Source organism: Lynx rufus, unplaced genomic scaffold, assembly GCF_022079265.1.
Source record: "Lynx rufus isolate CCGP_SWC_20201006 ecotype Redwood Valley unplaced genomic scaffold, mLynRuf1.p SCAF_11, whole genome shotgun sequence".
In the NCBI taxonomy this organism is placed as follows: domain Eukaryota; kingdom Metazoa; phylum Chordata; class Mammalia; order Carnivora; family Felidae; genus Lynx; species Lynx rufus.
In genome coordinates, this window is record NW_025814825.1 from 3,283,029 (window position 1) to 3,305,247 (window position 22,219).

Sequence of the window (22,219 nt, forward strand, 5' to 3'; positions counted from 1 at the left end):
GTAAAAAATAGTCCCAAGCACTTCCTTATTGAAAATGAGGAAAGATCGGAAATGAAATACACAAGAATTTCACAGCAACCTGATTCCTGATGGAAGGGATTGGAGTAACCCTTGGGGAGCCTGGTCTCCAACAGTGTCAGAAGTGCTGCTCAGTGTGGCCTCCTCCCAGCTTGAAAGGTGAATACTCCCAGGAGCCAAGCAAGAGGGGAGATGAGTGAGTGGGGCAGGAGGGGAGCGCTCAACTAGACAGCCCGACGCCTTGCCCAAGGGAGGCTGCTGCTCCTTGGCATCTGCAGACCACTTCAGTAGTTGTGCCAGATGCCAGCCATATCATGCCACACCTTCCTATTTTTCAAAAGCTGGCAGTTTGGCTGTTTGTATATATTTCTTAAACCTTGACCACAAAATCAGAACTGCAAACAGAACAACAGAAATCCTATGTTGCCAGGGCAATATAGACATACCTGAGGGCCAGACTTTGCTGTTGGCTGTTGGTTTGCATTCTGTGATTTAATTTAGCAGACCAGTATTCTGGTCTTTGGACATTATCCCATGGGGCCATTTTCTTGGCCACTGGACTCCTCCACCCTGACCACTTCCCTCATTGTCACCAGAGAGAGTTTAATTCAGATTATGTATTCATTTATTTCATAAAAAAATGTAAACAATATAGAAAATATGGATAGACAAAAAGAAACAAAAGGTCATAAAGAGCAAATATATTCTCCCACACAAGTGATATCCACCTAAAAATTCCTTTTATAAATTGAGCATTGCTTTACAGGACATCCACCTCCATGGAAGGATACACAAGGACATATTTCGCATGTAACTTGTTACTATGCTTACTAGAAAGGCATTGGAGATATAGTTTACCAGATCATCCAGGGTTCTCTTTATGAAGGGAAACATTCTCTCTCTCTCTCTGGCGTTAGGAACAGGAAAGATGATATTTCTGCTCAGAAGCTGGTCTGTTCCTATCTTGTGGATGTGTTCATTTGGGCTGTTAGAAGACAGAACCTTCCTGGAGGCCCACCCTCAGGGTGAGTGTGCAGGACCTTATGGCTTGCCCTTTCTGTGCCAGAAAGTGGTTTATTTGATTTTTACTGCTTTGGTGCTCATGAGTTCAAGTAGTGTTGTTATGCTTATGGTCTGGTATGCTAATATTATTATGAAGACAAACTTAAAATCCTATAAAACAATGTCAAATGCCACATGTAGATCTAGAGTGATAACTCACTTAGAGAGTGATATTTACTCTGAAATGAGCAATGATTAATATGGGACAACAATACCATCCGACAATCTATGAACATGGGTTTGTTATAACCATGGGTTTGCTATAACATGGTCAAGCTTACTAAAGAGAAGAATTACTTTGGATTTACTTGAAATTACAATAATGATCATTTGAAGTGCCTCCTCAACATGAAACACTTCTTTAAATGCTTCTATTGTAAATTCTTCCCCTCCACAAAAGCTATTTTTTAAAGCATAACATCTGGTAGTAACATATCTGCAAATTTAATGTACACAACCTGTAAGTCCTAACAATTTGTGGCCAGCTGGCGACTGAATGGATCTTGCCTTCGAAGTAAAGGAAACCACAGGTATTCTCAAATTTTGTCCTTCTAAGTAGTCACATTAAATAGTAATGAATTTAATTACAATAAAAAATAAGTAAATAAGAGCAATTTTTACCAGTTTCTTAAATACTCATAATTGGACATTCTTTGTTAAAAGGATACTTACCACATTGGTCGTGTTTGGTGAGGCTCCATGATGCATTAGTTGTGATACGATATTTACATGCCCCATGAAGGCAGCAACATGGATTGGGGTAAGGCCCGACTAGGAAGAAAAGAGGGAAATAGTGGTTTGTGAGCTTATCATAAAAAGGTTTTGTCTGCCTGCCTCCCTGTCTGCCCTCCATGCACCCACCCATTCATTCATCCATCCCACACTCATCTTAACATAACCACTCAAGTGATCAGATCAGAAGACGTCAGGACATTGCCCACTATGTCAGATTCTATAAGATAAATGTATTAATACATAATAATCATTTCCTTAAAGCAGGTTCAGTGATTATGAAGGACCTATGTCATATCTGTTAAAGAATGATTTCAAACATTCTATAAAGAGCTATGAAAAAAAAAAATTAGAGAGAAATGACCTGAAGTTTTTCCCCCTTTGCTACTAAACCTTTCTTATCCATATAACTATGTGTGTGTGTGGGGGGGGGCGGATAGGTGCATGTATGATTACATACATACTATTACAAAGCTGACTTTCTGGGACGCCTGGGTGGCTCAGTCGGTTAAGCGTCCGACTTCGGCTCAGGTCATGATCTCACGGTCCGTGAGTTCGAGCCCCGCGTCGGGCTCTGTGCTGACAGCTCAGAGCCTGGAGCCTATTTCCGATTCTGTGTCTCCCTCTCTCTCTGACCCTCCCCTGTTCATGCTCTGTCTCTCTCTGTCTCACAAATAAATAAACGTTAAAAAAAATTAAAAAAAAGCTGACTTTCATTTCAGATCCTATTTTGGCCTTTAAAAATGATTCCGACGAACTTAGAGTCAACTGATTCCATTGTACACAAAAGAGCATGGTACTTAACACAAGGCCAACCCTCTAATAAATGGGCAGATCACATTAATTGTTTTAATCACTTAATTTTAGCTTTATGAATATTACAAATTAAGGTGATATAATTAAAGCAAATAATACAATGATTACTAGACAAGACTTTAAATTTTGTTTGTCCCAAATCCTACACACATACACCCTTATGCTTCTTATATGAAATGATGCCATTTTGAATTTTTTAGAATTTAATTCCATGTACAGCATGAACACCATAAGTTGGTAAAAATGCTTAATATGGCTAGAAATAGCTAATGTATTATAAAAAGAGAATGAGAAGGAGATCCAGTCTCAACAGGAATTTGAGAAATGTCAAAAAAATACGTGAAAGAAATTCTGTCTAATAATAAATTCTGTCTAATTCTGTCTAAGTAAAAGGCAGAAGAGAAAGACTTCTGGTTGGCCAGGCTTCAAATAATGGGCACTGAGGAAAATGAGAACTGTGTTAAAAATTTGACACCTTTTTCCATCAGTAGGGGGAGTCCTTAGAACATGTACAAGACATGTTCTCATCTTGGTCTGCCTTGCCTTTTAAAGCTCTGAGGAGTACAGGGCTGGCAGAGGATCCTTTCCAGTTGCTGACATCTCTGGATATTTAATCAAACACCAGTCAAAAATATTTTATTTTGGAGCCCATTCTGATCTTTAAAAATGGTTGCCATATACTGAGAATAAGCTTTTAAAATAACAGGTCCCTACCATAAAGACATGGGAGTGACAAAACAGCAAATCAGTATTAATATTTTCAACCATTTAATAACGTTAAATTTGTAAGTGTTACAAATCAAGGCAGATATTTGAAGATAAGAAACTAGGCTAGATCTCAAACTTTATATCTGCTTCAAATGCTACAGTCTTTATTGATGCATTCAGCAGACCTTTACTGAATGGCCTATACCATGTTGCAGGCATCTATAGACCCATCAGACTCAGGCCTGCCTTGATGGAGCCTGCACTTTCTGGGGAGGGGGAGTGGCTAGGTCATAAGTGAAGCATCCAGATAAGTGCTTTAACGGAAACAGGCACAGGAAGAGGTGCTTCGAGGAGGACCTCCTAGACGAGGCCAAGGACTTCCTAGTGAGTGGCCCCAGATTCGTCCTGCAGAGTGTACAGGATTAGCCAAGATAGCAAACTGGGGGTGACACATGGAGGGTACAGAGACAGGAGGGGAATGAAAGGGTATCCAGTCCCAGAAAATGCTGTGGCTGGAATCCATGGAGAGCAGAGTGCTGGGGGCGGGGCAGGCTGGGGAGTCTGGAGTGGTAGATGCCAGGCGTGCTTAGCACTGATCCTGGTGGAATGTTTCTCTGAGTTCTGTGTCAGTTTTACAAGAGAAACCTAGAGTTGTCCTTTACTAACTTCAGCAACTCTGTGTTTTCTTAATTCTGAGTTTTTAGAGAGAGTAATGCTCAGTTTACAAACACTGAGGGGTGGTGTCATATAAGGTTTCTCAACCTTGGCACATCTGACATTTTGAGCCAGATAATCTTTGTTGTAGAAGGCTGGCCTGAACGTTGTGAACTATTTAGTAGCATCTGGCCTCTAGCCACTAGACACCAGGAGCACCATCCACTTGTCAGAACTAAAAATACCTCCAGACATTTTCACATGCCTCCTGGGGGACAAAATCACCCCCATCTGAGAAGCACCGCATTACAGAATTTCAAGTAAATTATGCTTTCAGTGGTGGCGCCACTCACCCCTGAGCACAAAGCGTGTGTTCTGAATGATGTGTTTATACTCATTCCCCCTCATACCTGTCTGCTTCCCTCTGACCTTGCAGCCCCTTGGGTGAAGGCTTCAGAAAGTAGTGACAACCATATACACAGCAAAACTAGCTGTTGAGAATGGCTCTGGGACTCCAGCTGTGAAGACCATCCCCTCATGACCCAGGGAACCCTAGAAATCCCACTCCCCTCACCTCGGTTACGGCTTGGATGGATGCACCGTGTTTCAGAAGGAGTTCCATGACTTTAATCCGATTCTTCTTGCAGGCAATATGAAGAGGGGTAAAGCCATTCTGAAAGGGACAAAGACAGAAGTACATTACTGCCTTCCATTGAAATCCAGTTCCATTGTGTGTGGTAAATGTGTTGCAAAATGAAGTTCTGTAAAGATTTGGAAGTGAGCAGAAACAATGAGGGGTTAACAGAATGCAGATTCTTTTCTGGAAGTGTAGGTAGTCTAGCTGCTCCTAGAAATCTGAAGTACCTTGGGGATCATGAACAGGAAGTGAATTTTTGTCATGGTCTCAGTAGCTAAGGCAAAACAGTCATGCATTTTTTAAGATTATTTTATTTTGGAATTTTCTCTTCTAAATAATGTGTCCCTCCCTTCTCCATCCCATTTCAAACACAGACTAAAAACAGCTGGACCCAAACGTTTGTCCTCACAGCCAAAACTTTGCCAATACTATTCAGACTTCAACTATAAGACCAGTTCTAGAATGTTTTCATCCCAGGGGCATCTGGGTGGCTCAGTTGGTTAAGCGTCTGACTTCGGCTCAGGTCATGATCTCACAGCTCATGAGTTTGAACCCCTCGTCAGGCTCTGTGCTGACAGCTCTGAGCCTGGAGCCTGCTTCAGACTTTGTTTCTCCTTCTCTCTCTGCCCCTCCCCCACTCATGCTCTATCTCCCTCTGTCTCTCAAAAATAAATAAATGTTAGAAAAATTTTTAAAAAAAGATTGTTTAGAATGTTTTCATCCCTTCCATTTTTAAATTTCAAGTAGGTACTTAGTCCAAGGAAACAGGAAGTGAAACAACCCAACATTATTCAGATCATTTGGTTTAATATTTAATCTACTAAAGGAATCTGCTTTTTAACATATTACCTACCAATTTGTACTGCCTGATAATTGAGACCATGGGGCATTTTTCAGCCACCATAGAGAAGTATAAAATATCAGGGTCCACTATAAAAGCTTAGGTCAAAGTCACTATAGGTGCTTCCACAGCCATTGTGAGACCATTTACCTGGCCAGAGTCCATTCCAGGATGACTGGCTACAATCTCTACATGTTGTGAAATCTTTAGAGTCAGAGGAAAATGAGAGTGAATGTCCACACCCTGTTTTAAGGCTTTTTTTTTTCTTGTATGGAAAAATGAGTCATGATTAATAATTTCTTTTCCTCCCTTCTCAGAATGCAAAGATATGTTTGATATACCGGGCAGGTCAACAGCTCTTGAAATGCTGTTGTGGTAAAAGTTTTTCTAGTGACAAAGACGGTGGAGCTGCCTGGGGCCAAGAGTGCTCTTCAGTCCTCATCTTTCCTGCCCACTGGTCCTGAGCCCACAGAGGACCAGAGGTGCCATGGATTCATTCAGACAGGGAGATAGCACCAGTTGGAATGGAGCAGTGACCCTTTCCAAATCAGTTGATCAGATGATAGCCTTTACCTTTAAACTGCTAGTAAACTCACATGTTTCCCCTAACATTTGGTGACTGATTTTTTCCTAAACATGGGTACTTATTCTGAACTAAACTTAAACAGCTTACCAAATTGGGTTTATTTATTTTTCCAAAGACAACACACACCATCTTGTTATGAAAATAAAACTATAGCACAGCTAAGCGTTAAAATAACGGATCATCTTAGGAGTTAAGACTACAAATCAGAACCAAATTTTCATTTTTATCACTAGGAAAAGGAGATGACAGGCAATGTGCTAACTTACGTGGTAAACATAACACAAAATTTCAGCTCACAAATTCCTAGACCTCTGATGCTGAAGATAAAGTTTTTTGACCATTTTACTTCATGTTTAGATCTCAGGAAAAAAATTTAATTCACATAATTATAACTTTACCTTCAGTAAGATTGGTTTGACCAGCTCAGTCTTTTTTTTATACTTACATGGTCTTTGGGTCTTGTTTATTGTAAAAGATTCACCAGTGTGGCTATAAAGAGAATGATTTAGCCCTATCAGCCTTGTTCATGTCAGAAATAGGTTGTTTCTTTAAAAGATATTTGAAAAAGTTGATAGGAAGTACATTTTATTTAACTAGACCCTCCATTTTTATCTCGTCAAAGTAATCCCTTCACATGCAGAGGTAGCACACTGTCAGCAAGACAACACAGGCTGGACCTGTTGACTGAGCTACTCACCAGGGCTTTGGCATTGGGGTTAGCTTTCTTGTCCAAGAGAACCTTGGCGACCTTGTAATGGCCACAGTGGGCAGCCACATGCAGGGCAGTCAGGTAGTCATTGGTGACGTCATCTACGGGCACGTTATGCTGGAGGAGAAGCTGGACGCAGTTTAAGTGATCCCCTTGTGTGGCCATGTGCAATGGAGACAGTCCATTCTGAAACACATAAGAAAATCAGTTGTTTTACCTTTTAAACACAAATGTGCCAAACACGAAATACAATACAACCATGAAAAGATGAAAACTTTGTTTCTCACACAGAAATACTTTCACCTTTTTTTTTTAAGATTTTTTATTTTTATTTTTATTTTTATTTTTAAGCAATCTCCACACCAGCATGGGGCTCAAACTCACAACCCCAGATCAAGAGTGGCTCTACCAACAGAGCCAGCCAGGTGCCCCTACCTTCCCCTTTTATGCTTTTTTGTTTTAAGTTTTTATTTAAATTCCAATTAGTTAAAATATGGAGTAATATTACTTTCAGGTGTTATAATTTTTTTAATTAAAGAAAATTTTTTTTTTTTAATTTTCAGTAAACTCTACACCATACATGGGACTCGAATTCACAATCCCAAGATCAAGAGTTGTATGCTCTACCAACTGAGTCAGCCAGGTGCCCTCTTTTTAAAAGGTTTTAATGATTGGTTTGAACTGCAGGTACTTATAAAACAAGTCCTCCCACTTCTTTTATCAGTTGAAAACACATTTTCCAAGAAAATTCCTTTTCTGATTTAAAAATAGTGTGAATTGCCCTAAGGCCCATTATTAATCATATTCCCAGCGACGTGGAATTCTCTTTTTTCTTAAGATTTTATTTTTAAGTAATCTTTACACCCAATGTGGGGCTCAAACCTACAACCCTGAGATCAAGAGTTCTCCGCCCCCTGCCCCCCAGAATTCTTAATATTTAAGAGTGAAAAGGACTTTAAAAAAAAACAAAATGAATACCCATGGTATTCATTACACTGGGTTTTATTTTGCCTTTACAAGTTACTAACCCTTGATATTGATACTATATTGATTTGATTAACAAAAAAGTTCTGACTAAACACATTTTATCTCACATCAGTGTAGAAAGGAAATTTTCCCTCTGCCATCAGTCTGGTGCCCCCATGTGTCTATGATGAGGAAAGGCAAGGCATTGACCAACTCATTAGCTAATGCTGGCCTCAGTTTAAATCAGCTGGGTTCAATGACAGTTAATCATGTGTGGTGGGAATAAGTCAAAAATTCTTTAAAGAGTTGAGAAAAGAAATGAATAGGCTCAAAGGTAAATAAATAAAACCTTAAAAAAAAGGTTAGAGTGACATTTAGCATTCAGTATGTGTTTCCCAGTGAAGGCAAAAACAAGGTATTAAGAGATGAGTCTTTTCAAGAATGCTGCCTTTAAATGTGGAGGCAAAGTGGAGGAAACATGGAAATTTCTAGAGAATCCAATTATTGAGAGAGGCTCTATTAATCACTATGATATAGTTTAACATATCTGGCCAGGGGGGTAGGATATGACCACAAATTCAGTTTCCAAAAATTTGTTTTCAAGTTATTTCCTTTAATTTATCTATAAATGATATAAAATGGGATATCAAGATAGGAAGAAAAGGTGCCAGCCTCCCTCTAGTCACTCTCATGGTATCATTCACTCACTGTCAAGTATTTCAACTATTTGTGTTCCTTGAAAGCAAAAGGTTCATGAGTTACAATTTTCCCATACTGCCCCACAGAGAGCCATGTATATATAGAAAGAGGTCAATAAATATTTGTGTGAATTTGAAGACTTCACACAGGGTCAATCAGAATATTTCTACCTAAGAAATTCCACTCCAGGGGCACCTGGGTGGCTCAGTCGGTTAAGCATCTGTCTTTGGCTCAGGTCATGATCTCATGGTTTGTGAGTTCAAGCTCCGCATCGGGCTCTGTGCTGACAGCTCAGAGCCTGGAGCCTGCTTCTGATCCTGTGTCTCCCTGTCTTTCTGCGGCTCCCCCTCTCACACACTCTCTCTTTCTCTCAAAAATAAATAAACATTAAAAAAAATTCTCTCCAACATCTTGAATCAAAGTAGACACTAATGTGCAACAAAGGATGGGGACACTGGGGATAGTAGCACCCACCAGCATATGCACACATGCGCTCCTGTGCTTCCTGCCAAGACATTCTTTTGCTTTATGTTTTGATACAGTCATATGTTTTGATACATTACTTCACGGTGAAGTAAACAAACAAACAAAATCTTAGGAAACAAATGACTTAGTGGCCAGTAGAAATGGAAGGCAGTGTCAACAAAAGAAGGACATTCCCCACTGATACACAAAATAACAATATATGAGTAGTAACATGTCATTGGAGAAGGACAAGAAAGTAAAGATCCTGAACCCTAGGGAGAGGGGTCTTACTGCATACTGTACCCTCATAAAGCTGAAAGTATAGATCCAATGTGACGGGTTTTCTTAGCTCAGAAAGATGAAAGCCTTGAGGAATTAGACAAATGTTTTAAAGTCAGAAATGCATTCATTCACCTAATGTTCATTCAGAAAAGGTTTACTGGAAGTCCACTATGTGCCAGGGGCTGATTTAGGTGCTTGGGGTACTGCACTGAATGAGGCAAAGTCCTGGCTTTCATTTTACTGAGGAGAGAGACAGCTGTCAAGAAAGTAAAGTAACAAGAAGGCCTCCCTGAGAAGAAAACATGTGAGTTGAAAAATGTGTGGAGACTGCAGAGATCTGGGACAAGCTGAGGGAACTCAATCTGCAGGCACAGGAAATGAGGACAAACTTGGTGTATTCTAGGAAGCAAAAGGAGGAGCAGAATGAGAGATAAGGCACAGAGGTGGTCAGATTCTGGTAAGGAATTTATTAGTGCAGGGGGACACTTTAGAATGAAATCGTAGATATGACCTATGTTTATCCATCCTTTTCCAAACTCCAAAGTAATTTAAAACATAAATTCCACAAGAGCACATGCATGTGTGTGCACATGCACACCCACATACCCCCCCCATACACACACAGGAAAGGCAATAAAAACAGATGTGTGATGTCTATAAATTTTAGAATATGAAAAGAGGGCTTAGTGTGTTAACTCAGCCAGGAGAAAACAGAAGGCTGAATGCTACGTGTCTGTGGTGGGCTATAATCAGTGATGTACTGTTAAGTGTTTAACAACAGCTCTTTGAAAAAGAGAAACCCCAATATGTGGCATTTGCCAATTCCCATGATGTAAAGAACCCTCCTATGACCAATTTTAAGCCATCAGCATCATGTCAGTGAATACAGAATTGGGAAAAGATGAACACAATAGGCTTGATGATGTGGCTCCAACATAATGATTTAATTTTCAAATGCCCCAAAGGCAAGGGATATGGAAACACAGCACACCTTGGAAGATATAGATGAGGCGCAGAGTTAGAAGCAGGATTGGTTCACCTGTGTATGGTGCTGACAGGTTTCCAGGCCCTTCTGACTCAGCAAAGCCAGATGACTGCCCCATGCCCCTTATAGGAAATCAAGAGTTGAGTCTCTGGAGAAATTGAAGCAGAGAGATTCTGGATACAGGAGCCCAGGCAGAGCAGAGGGGTGTGGTGAGGCTCTGGACTGAGACCAGGTGCTCACAGAAAAAGGAAGGACAGTATGGGTGTCAAGAGTATGGTCTCTTGAGTTAGATGTCCTGGTTCAAATCCTTGTTCTGCCACGAGCTATCCTGAGAAAGTCTTCTCTTTGGGTCTCAGTTTAGTGCCTCATTGTGAGGATTAAATGGGTTGATATATATATATATATATATAAAGTGCTTAGAACCTGCTATGTGGGAACCACTATGTAAATATTTGTTATTATTATGATTAAAGTATGCATGGAGATCAGGAGGAGAATGTAGTCCCCTTTCCTTTTTCTTACTCTGAATGTGTTCACACAGGTATACACTGCAAAAGATTGGAGGAGTCATCTCTCAAAAAAATTGAACTTCCCAGAAAAAAGGGCAACTGATTGTGACATCAGGGGACCCTTCCAGCCCATCACCACCTGGAGTCCTGACTACACTCGCACAGAGCTTCCACTCAAATGTTACTGCCTGACACTTATGGTCAGGGACAGACATTTGTGGGGAAACCCCCAACATGAAATAGAGGACCAAAGCCAACAAAGTGAAGAGAAAACATGAGGAATTGGGGGCAGAAGAGAGGCAGAAAAAAATTAAAAGAAATTTATCTTGAGTGTTCTCAGAAAGGTAATAGAATATGTTGCATCCATAAAACAAGAACTGGAAAACTTTAAGAAAAGAAGAAAAAAATCAAGGAAATCTCTTGTAAAAAAAGAATAGATAATGAGATGAACAAAAGGAAGAAAAGATGAGACAGCAATTTTATATTTATGCCTTATTGCTTTGATAAAGTGAAAATTAATTAAAAAAATTTTTTTAATCTTTATTTTTGAGAGAGAGACAGAGTGTGAGTAGGGGACGAGCAGAGAGAGAGAGGGAGACACAGAATTCGAAGCAGGCTCCAGGCTCTGAGCTGTCAGCACAGAGCCTGACACGGGGCCCGAACCCATGAACTGTGAGATCATGACCTGAGCCGAAGTCAGACGTTCAACCAACTGAGCTACCCAGGCACCCCGAAAATTAATTTTTAAGAGAACAAAGGGAATCAGTTGGAAAGTTTTTAGGCAGGAGGTTGACATGATCTAGTTGACAGTTTATCTGGCCACTCTGATTGCACAATGGGAGCAGGACTGGAAAGGAGCGAGGCAGGAAATGTGGGACCAGTAAGGAAGCTATTACAGTTAACGATGAGGTGGCTCTGAAGACAGCAGTAGAGGTGGAAAAGATAGATACAGACTAGGTGAAAGGAAAAAGAACAAACAGAATGGCTTAGATGAGAAGCACTCAAAAGGCCATGGTATCATTGCATACAATGAAACATTGTGGCTGTTTAACTCTGTTGGGTAATATACTTCCCATGGCTCACTAATCTAAACCCTGCATTTCAAATGAGTGAAGGAATTATTCAGACCACCTTAACCATGTTCCATCTTCACTAGGGTTGTTGAGGAAACACCAGAGTGCACACAGAAGCAATATGTGTTTTTGCTGTTTTGATGATATTTAGAAATTAAGGCCCTTTAAAAAGTTTAATACAGCTTCCAAAACTCACTGATTTGATTAATAAAAATAGTAGGGACTCAAGTAGTTCATATGTACCAAAATTTATTTACAAATATTCTTGTTTTTCAAATAGCACCAAAAGGTTTTACCATAAAAATCCAGAAGACATTTTGCAAAACACTATTTGTTGGGCAGTCACGATGCATTCCTTTTGGATATGTCAACTTCCCCAAAGTCCCAAGCAAGATGCAATCTTTCCAAAGTTTCTAGCCTTTATCAGTTAAATGCTATCCTCTTCAATAATCTGTAAACTCTGAAGAAATAAACTAAGGTGTTGGAGAAAGAGAGCCAGCACCCAGACTTTAGAGACTATAGATCTTGTATTTTCTTTCCTCAATAAGCAGTCACTGCTGAACTATGAAAATATTGGATAAAATCAAGCAGTCAGTGTTCTTGAAACAAAGCAAAAACAAAAGCAACACACACACACACACACACACACACACACACACACAAATGACTTCGTGGTACAGTGCATTCTAGCAGAAGGTTTCTTAAACCCAAACTTATTTTGAGGTTCTCCAAAGATTTGCTAAACTAGCCTACCTTAATTGCTAAATGGGAATGATATCATTTTTCTACATGATTCAAAAGGCTACATTAAAGAAGCAGTAAAAGGATGTAAAGCTACTTATAGTCAGTGTCCAAGAACTTGGGAAGAAATTACCTTGGTTTTTGAAAGAATGGGGGCAGCTCGATCAAGCAGCATTTCTACCACCTGCTCATGGCCACTCCGTGCTCCACAATGCAGGGGCGTCAGACCGTCCTGTTAAACAGAGGAAACATCTTGAGTTAGATTCAGTGGGAAAGTCTGTAAATGCAGTGTATTTCTTCAGGATCCAGTATAGCATCCACATGCTGTGGACCTGGGACCTTCAAACATTTATTCACATATCTCAGTTTCATATTTTTAACTAGGAACTAAATTTTTCATAAGTTTAAGTAGTTGTAAAGTATGTAATTTCTCACATATTAGAATACTCACAGTTAAAAACAGAATTGTTCCACTACTCTTCTTACATCCAATGGAACTGAAACACCATATGTAATTTGATATCCACCGTTAAAAAAATATAAAAACAACCTTTTAAAATAGGAATTTGTAATAGGAATTTGACATTGGTCCTCTTCCCTTTTGCATTTCTATTTCCATTTAATTTCTTCCACATGGTTTTATCTTAATATAATTTTGTGCTTGAGTATTTTTAATAAGTTACCATATCATATCTCTTTGCTGTGAAAATATGTAAGTTAAATTTTGAAAAGGTTAAAGATTTCCTGAGAACATAAGTCTTTCAAGCACTAAAGTAAATCTCCTAATTGGAGTTATTAAAATTATTCAAACACAATTGGTCAAAATTGCAAAAACATAATATAAACTTTATGATTATTAAATAAAAGCAACAATTAATTAAAATTCCCCTCTTAATGAGATGTATGTTTTCAAAAACTAGTTCATGTGTCTGCTAATGAATATTAGCTATTGCTGGAATGAGACAGAGTCAGCATCAACACTATCTTGTTTTTTTTAAAGTCAAATGCAGTCTTTTTAAATTTTTTATATATTTAAAAAATTCTAGCATAGTTATCATACAGTGTTATATTAGTTTCAGGTGTACAATATAGTGATTTGACAATTCTATACATTACTCAGTGTTCATCATGATAAATGTACTAGTAATCCCCTTTATATTTCATCCACAATCCTCCCCTCCGGTGACTGTCAGTTTGTCCTCCATAGTTAAGAGTCTATTTTTTGGTTGGCTTCTTTCTTTGTTCCTTTGTTTCATTTCTTAAATTCCACATATCAGTGAAATCATTTGGTATTTGTCTTTCTCTGACTGACTTATTTCACTTAGCATTGTACCCTCTAGATTCTTCCATGTTGTTGCAAATGGCAAGACTTCATTTTTTATGGCTGCCTAATATTCCAGTGTGTGTGTGTGTGTGTGTGTGTGTGTGTGTGTGTGTGTATACACATATTACATCTTCTTTATCTATTCATCTATCGATGGACACTTGGGCTGTTTCCATAACCTGGCTATTGTAAATAATGCTGCTATAAACATAGGGGTGCATATATTTTTCCAATTAGTGTTTTCATATTCTTTGGGTAAATACTCAGTAGTGGAATGACTAGATGATATGGTAGTTCCATTTTTAATTTTTGAGGAACCTCCCTACTGTTTTTGGCAGTGGCTGCACCAGTTTGCATTCTCACCAACAGTGCATGAGGGTTTATTTTTCTCCATATCTTCACCAATACTGTTTCTTGTGTTTTTGATTCTAGCCATTATGACAGGTGTGAAGTGATATCTCACAATGTTTTTGATTTGCATTTCCCAGATGATTAGTGATGTTGAGCATCTTTTCATGTGTCTGTTGGCTATCTGGATGTCTTCTTTGGAAAAATGTCTGTTCATGTCTTTTGCCCATTTTTAATCAGATTATTATGTTTTTTGGGTTGAGGTATAAGTTCTTTATATATTTTGTATACTAACCTTTTATCAGATATGCCATTTGCAAATATCTTCTCCCATCCTGTCAGCTGTCTTTTAGTTTTCTTGTTTCCTTTTCTGTGCAGAAGGTTGTTATTTTGATGTAGTCCCAACAGTTTATTTTTGCTTTTGTTTCCCTTGCCTCAGGAGATGTATCTAGGAAAGTGTTGCTATGGCCGATGTCAGAGAAATTATTGCCTGTGCTCCTTTCCAGGATTTTTATGGCTTCAGGTCCCACATTTAGGTCCTTAATTTTTTAGCTTATTTTTGTGGTCCAGGTTCATTCCTTTGCTGTCCAGTTTTTCCAACAGGTTAAGAAAGTGGTTTAGGTTCACTCCTTTGCTGTCCAGTTTTTCCAACACCATTTGTTGAAGAGACTTTTTCCCATTGCATATTCTTGCCTCCTTTATTGAAGATTAATTGACCATATAATCATGGATTTATTTCTGGGCTCTCTGCTCTGTTCCATTGATATATGTATCTGTTTTGGTGCCAGAACCATACTGTTTTGATTACTACAACTTTGAAGGATATCTTGAAATCTGAGATTGTTTTTTTTTCATTTTCAAGATTGCTTTGGCTATTTGAGGTCTTTTGTGGTTCCATACAAATGTTAGGATTGACTCTTCTAATTCTGTGAAAAATGTTGTTGGCATTTTGATAGGGATTGCATTAAATCTGTAGATTGCTTTGGGTAGTATGGGCAGTTTAACAATATTTGTTCTTTCAATCTAAGAGCACAGAACATCTTTCCATTTGTTTGTGTTGTCTTCAATTTCTTTCACTGGTGTTTTATAATTTTCACAGTATAGATCTTTCTCTGTCTTGGTTAAGTTTATTGCTTAGGTAATTTTATTATTTTTGGTACAAACACTATCCCATTTTTTTTTTTTTGAGAGATCGCATGAGTGGGGGAGAGGGGCAGAGGGAGAGAGAGAGAATCCCAAGAAGGCAGCATGCTCAGTGCAGAGCCCAATGCAGAGCTTGGTCCCATGACCGTGGGACCCCTGGACCTGAGCCAAAAGCAAGAGTCAGATGCTTGATCTAGTGAGCTACCCAATTTTTGTTTTTATAAATGTTAGTGCTGAGACATCTTGTCTGCACAAATAAGAAGATGGATTTTTGTTAAAGCAGTGTCAACTAATAATTTTTTAAACTCTGGAATTACATGCCAAAATCACCTAATAATATTTTACCAAAGATTTTTTTCAATGATGCATCCTAAGGCAACTCCACTAGCTCCTTCATTTTTGTTGGCAGCAGCAGGATTTCCAATCATCCAATGAGCAGACAAATTTGTTGTTCAATCATTAGAGTCATACAGTTGTTAACATGACACGGATATTCTGAATTCTTCCCCTTGCTCTGTTCTGTCCCCTCTTCTCTCCAAGTTTTGCACCCTGGGGCCAGGTGTGTGAGAGTGACTTAGGTCTTCCTTTTGTGCTAGGAGACAAGGACTATTTTACTACAGGCTAGGTGGGAAAGGATAATTAGGAGTTAAGGAGTGGAAAATAATTCACTTAAAGCTATCTAAGTGGCCCCAAACTCTATGGAGAAGTTTTCCCCAGCTTGAGGATTCCTGTGGTTGACAAAGCTTACCCTAAGGACAGTCACATTTTAAGATACATTAAAATGTTATCAGTGTATTCAAATCACTTCCCAGATTGTGTGAGCAGATCTTGAAAATAACCCTAATTATCCTAATGTATAATCAGTAAAGGTACAATCCTATTTCTAACCTATTAGCCACATCTCAGAATTAAAATCCCTTAAAAATGAAATTTGAATCACAAGCTCATTTGATCATGCTGTGAGCATATTTAAATATTCTGCCTCTTATGCTGATTTGAAACATTTGCTCTCATAAACCAAAGTAAAGCAGTGTATAGATTTTCAAGTGGGAAATAGCATTTTTCTAATAAAATAGAATAAAATAAAATCTGAAAACATTAAAAAAAACACCATGAAGTCCAAGTGTCTTCCCAATCATATAAAACCTATAAATATCTGAAGGGGAACTAATAATCACACCCACCTTCTGCCACACACACAAAAACACACCACACAGGTCCTGTCATAATGTGATTGTCTTTTACGGACTGAAAGGTCAAATTTGTTTCTTTTATTTTCTCATAAGTAGACTCTAAGATGTAAGAGGTGACAGAATGTGTGCAGACATGTTCAAACCATGCTCACAAAGAAAAAAAAGTATTTACTTTAGCCCAACTCATTTATCCATGAAAATTATCTTACCCAAAGCAAATTGCTACATACTGAATGCAAAGTGGCTAAGAGCAAAATCTACCTCAATCCTTTGAAACATACTGTCCTTTACAGATTTACATTTTTGCTGATTTCATTTTTCAATAAAAGCTTTAATTATGGAAAATTTCAAACCTATTTTGGACTAAAGCAGACTGAATAGTATAATGAGTCTCTCTAGGTGTCTGGTGCTCAGCCTCAGCTGTCATCTCCTGATCAATCTTGATTCATCCATATCCTGACCTTTTCTCCTTTCTTATATTATTTTGAAATAAATCCAAGATATTATATCATTTTATCCTCACGATTACCCCTATACGAAAGGTATAATATTCATTTGATAAATGAAGACTCTTTACTTCTCCAAGCCTGCACAGGCTGAACGCAGATCTTGGCCAGACTGTGCAGGACAGTCAAGACATGACTTAGGAGGAGTTACTAAGACAAAGCCCCTCTTTTCAAACTTTCAGCCATCCTGAGCCTTCTTTTATCTTCATTCTGGAGCTGCTGCCTCTGCTCTCTGGTGTTTATTTATTAAACACTCATAGACTTTAGAGACTCAGCTAGGGAAGGTGATTTTTCCGTCAGTGCAAGAGCTGTGAAGTGCTATTGTTAACGCCATTGTTCTTCTCATCACCTGGTTTCAATGATAAAGTCAGGGGGCTCCCCAGGGTAAGATCTTCAGTTCCTAGCTAACTGCAAAGAGCTACCTGAAGCATAGCTCTCTTGACTGCAGTTTCACTTGCAGTATTTTTAACATTGACTGCAAGTTGGGCTGACTCCTTTGGATCTGCTGTACATTTGCTCTGAAACTTTTCAAAAGTGCATGACTTCAAACAGCCAGAATTCCGGCAGGAGAGACGGCTCATCAGGAAGCTGTACAAGATGTCACGACTGCCTGGCTGTACAGGCAGTGCCAGCCTGGCTGCTGGGACATTCACAGGTCAGTGGAAAACTAGTGCCTAGAGTTAATGTAAGGTCTTTAATTAGCGTCACATCTTTTATAGTCACAAAGAAGACAGGACCAGCTGACCCACAGCCAGACTGGAAAGTGTCTGCCATGTACTGATTCACACTTAGTTCAGTTTAAAAAAAAAAAGGGGGAAATTAGCCAGCACAGACTTTACTTAATACCTGCATTTGGACAAAACATAATATGTAAATTTCAAACTGGTTTCTTTTGCTTTGAAATGGGTGAGGCTTATCATTCACTTTCCTGAAGCACTGCTCTGATTATGAAACGCTACGTGGCCTTCAATAACCACTCGGTCCTCAGCCAAGCCTCAGTTTCTCAGATCAGCATTGGTGGTCTTCCACCAGCAGTCTCTGCTACACTGGGCCTTCCCCGATGCCCCTCCCTTCTCCCCCAGCTCGCAAGCCATTCGCAGCTCTTCGTGTTCCGGTCTCTCTGCTCTGCCCACACAGGGTACCAGGAAGGAGTTCCCTTTCCATTTTCTCCAAGATCCAAATTTGTACTGTTTTAAAGTCCTACGTTTCTTAGAAGACTTTTCCATAACTAGACATAACCACTGTACTTTCAGGACATCTGCCTTGTTTTATCTGCACTTCTCTTGGGGAAGCTTCTCTAACTTTTCACCGGGTATCTTAGTCATTTGTGAGCAGGCGTCATCATTTCAGCTAGGCTGATTCTGAGGACAAGGTCACTAGCTTAAGGGATATTTGAATCTCACAGAGAAGATAACTCAGCACTGTATCCATGAAAGTCACAAATGAGTAAATGAAGGAATGGAGTTAGCAAATGAGTGGGTTTGGGGGCTAGTCCTTTAAAAATGTTTTCTAGTTAGTTGGTTAAAAATTCTTTTTGTTAAGAGCAGACTCATTTTATCCTTCAGAAGTGCTCTAATGTCTTTCTTTCCAGAAAAATAAAATTCCCCATAAATAAGTGATTTGAAGAATATGACCAGTCTTTTTAGTTCTCAGAATAAGAAAAATATTAGGGGATTTATTCTAAATAAGATATTTTCCTTTTATTTGGATACCAGGAGCTGAAAAAAGAGAACTATTGTGAGTACTGTGGTTTGGAACACAGCAGTGAACTGGTCTACTCCTCTCCCTAAAACTAGAGCAATGCTTTTTCCAATACAAAAATGAGGATTCTAACCTGCTCCCAAACCCTAGAAATTTACAGCTGATATACAGGGTCACTTAGACTGGGTCCAGTACCAAAAAGCATTTCTTCAGCTGCATACAACAGTGTCAACTTCCAGTTGGAACATGCTTGACAAAGGCAATTGCCAGGGCTCAGGGGAGGCTGCCTCAAGAATGGCAGCATATGCACTTGGACGGGAGAGAAGGAGAGAGGGATGCTGAGTTGCCATAGTAACAGTATGGGAGGGAAATGAAATTGCACAGGGTTGGTAGTTTTTTTCCAATTCCCCTGATTTTTAAAGCACTGACATAATGAACAACTATTCCCTTGGGCAGAATTCTGAAGCAAAGCCAACTGGCTAGTCCAGATCTCATATTTCATTTCAATGACAGTAATCTTATTACTGAGGTGGGAAACTGTACTTTACTGGCTGGACAAAATGCTCTCTTGTGTTAGCCTAAGAGCAAAACCTAGCACACTCGAAGGTCAAAAAGGCTTGCTTTCAGGTCCTATTCGGCTGAAAAGCATGGAACAGGACATTAAGGCATCAGACCTAAGAATACGGAACCCAGAATATGTTCTTAACATGTTGAATTTGCTCACAGCCAATACTGAAATGAGACAAATTCATGACTTGGGAAATACTTTCAAAAACAGACATTTATTTTATTTGTATTCTGTAGCAGAAAAACCCTCTAGGCAAAAAATCTCACTCTAGAGATGGAAAAGGAAACCAAGCAGAGAGAATCCAATGGATATATACTCTTTTCCTATATCATGGATGTGAAACAGGATATGATACTTAATTCAAAACTGAAAACAATGAAAGAAAAAGCCAGTAGTGCTCAGGAAAGAAGAGTTATAATACAGCCAGAGATAAATAAGGGGGGCCCACCTGCAGCCCAACAGTACTGCTAGTCTCATATCTGTGTTTTTTACCAAAAATTCTGACTGTATCCTCATTTTGTGCACGCGAGGCAGATGTAGATTTGGCATAGGAGGGTGTGAGATAACATTTTTTGAAACCCCTCTGTGGTTACAGGCGCTTTATATTTGTGATCTTATTGAATCTTTACAACTCATGAGAAAGGCATTACAAGTTCCATTTATAGATGAGAAAGCTGCTCCAGAAGAGGAATGTACCTGCTCAAGGTCACATGCAAGCAAATGGCTGGAATCGGAATTTATACTTAGGCTTGCCTCCATCTGAGGGATCGGATTCCTTCTGGAAAACAATCTCCTTTTAAGATCTAGAGTTCATTTCTGCCATTCACGTATAGGAGAGAGAAATATCTCTTTCTACTTCCCTTTCTTGCTACCCCGGTCATACATTCTATGTGTTTAAAACTAAAGTAAGGCAAAATCCTTGTATTGTTCTCTCTGCTTAAAAAACCATGGCTTTCTCTCTGACCCTGGAACACACCCTTATGCTATTTGTTGTGTATTTGTCCACTGTTCTTTGTGGGTTTTTTGTCCCTCCTTTTTGTCTTCTTTTGGGTTGAGCATTATTTAGTTTTCTAATCACCAAATCATCACATATATCAGTGGCTATCTCCTCCTTTGGCTTTTTTTTTGGGGGGGGGGTTGGGGGGGGAGCACAAGTAGGGGAGAGGGTCAGAGAGAGAGAGAGAGAGAGAGAGAGAGAATATCCCAAGCAGGTTCCCCACTCAGTGCAGTCTGACATGGGCTTGATCCCACGACCCTGGGATCACAACTCAAGCTGAAATCAAGAGTCAGATGCTCAACTGACTGAGCCACCCAGGCACCCCCTCCTTCTTTGGCTTTTTAACTAAATCTCCTTTTTCTTTTGTTTTCCTTTTAGTGGTTGCCCTAAACATTATAATATGTATCCTTAATTTATCAGTCTAAATAATATTATATTATTAATCATATACCACAGAGTAATATTACATAATACATATTATATTATTAATTATATATCATAGAGTATTACATATGATGTATTATATATATTATATAACTTCATGTGTAATATGAAATTCTATAATATAATTCCATTTACACTGTTAGTTTTACCTTTTGTGCTATAAATATCATATATTTAACTTTTACATGTATTACAAGCCTCATAATAAATTGATATTTTTATTAATCAAACTTTAAAGAATTTCTAAAAAGAAAAAGTGTTCTTTATAGCAATCTGCTTCTAATTTTTCTCTCCTTTATTTAGATCCACATTTCCATATGGTATTATTTCCCTTCAGAATACTAAAGAACTTCCTTTAGTATTTCTTTTAGTGTGGGTTTGATGGTAACACTTCATCTCAATTTTTGCTTATCTGAAACTATATTTTGCTTTTATTATGAATTTATGTTCACTGGATATAAGTTCTCGATTCACAGAAAGTTTTCAGTTAGCATCTTAAAGAATGTTCCATTGTTTCTGGCCTCCAATGTTTCTGGTAAGAAGTTAGATCACAGTCTCATCATTGTTTTTCTATTTATAATGCATCTTCTCCTTTGGCTGTGTAAACATTTTTTTTTCTATCTTTGCCATTTATCAGCTTCACCACTATGTGCCTCTGTGTGGTTTTCTTTGTATTTACCTTCCTTGGGGTGTTCTAAGTCTCCTGGGTCTAGGGTTTGTGGTTTGTGATTGAATTTGAAAATAAATATATACATCTTTTCTGTTCCATTCTCTTTCTCCTCTGCTTCTTGGACCACACTGTAAGTGTTTAGTCAGCTTGCTAGTATTCCACAGGTTGCTGACATGGTGTCAAATTGATTTTTAATCTTTTTGTTTTCTGTTCTTCAGTTTGGATGATTTTTATAACTTGTCTTCAAGTTCACCAATTCTTTCTTCCTTTGTATTCAATCTGTTCTTTATCCCATCCAGTGAATGTTTTTTTTAAAATTTCAGATATTGCGTTTTTTAGTTCTAAGATTTCTATTTTTTTAAGATTTCCTATTTCTCCTGAAAAAGTTTGCCTTACTCACTATATCTGTCTTTTCATTCAGATATTTAACATATTAATTATAGTTATTTTAAAGTCTATTAATTCTAACATCTGAGTCACCTATGGGTCTGTTTTTATTACTTAACTTTTCTTTTGACAGCAAGTCAGATTTTCTCATTTCCTTTCATGTATACTAGTGATTTTTAAATCATATATAAAATTTAAATTAAATACTGGATATTGTGAATAATGTGCTATAAAGACTCTAGTCTTATAGGGACTTGTTTTAGGCTTTCAATAGCAGGTCTGTTTTAGAATCGTCCTTATTCCAAGAGTAATCCCTTTAGTCCTGGGACATAGTCATAACTTCTAAGATGTAGTCCTTATAGTATTAATAAAAAGCCAAAGATATTTTCCAAGTCTCCTTGATGTGGTGTTCTATTTTCCTTGCAGCAAGCACTGCTGAACTTCCTTCTCAGCTT

At 38.5% G+C, this 22,219-nt stretch overlaps 1 protein-coding gene across 1 annotated transcript in view; it reads right to left on the minus strand.

Annotated features, from left to right (window-relative positions):
- The window catches only part of ANK3 (ankyrin 3), a 322,298-nt gene that overhangs the window by 142,464 nt on the left and 157,615 nt on the right, over nucleotides 1–22,219 (minus strand). The window contains exons 9-12 of the mRNA XM_047071796.1: nucleotides 12,617–12,715; nucleotides 6,752–6,949; nucleotides 4,565–4,663; nucleotides 1,753–1,851 (exon numbers count right to left, since the gene is read on the minus strand). Of these exons, the coding sequence (XP_046927752.1) occupies nucleotides 1,753–1,851; nucleotides 4,565–4,663; nucleotides 6,752–6,949; nucleotides 12,617–12,715 (495 nt within the window). The remainder of the gene's footprint in view (nucleotides 1–1,752; nucleotides 1,852–4,564; nucleotides 4,664–6,751; nucleotides 6,950–12,616; nucleotides 12,716–22,219) is intronic.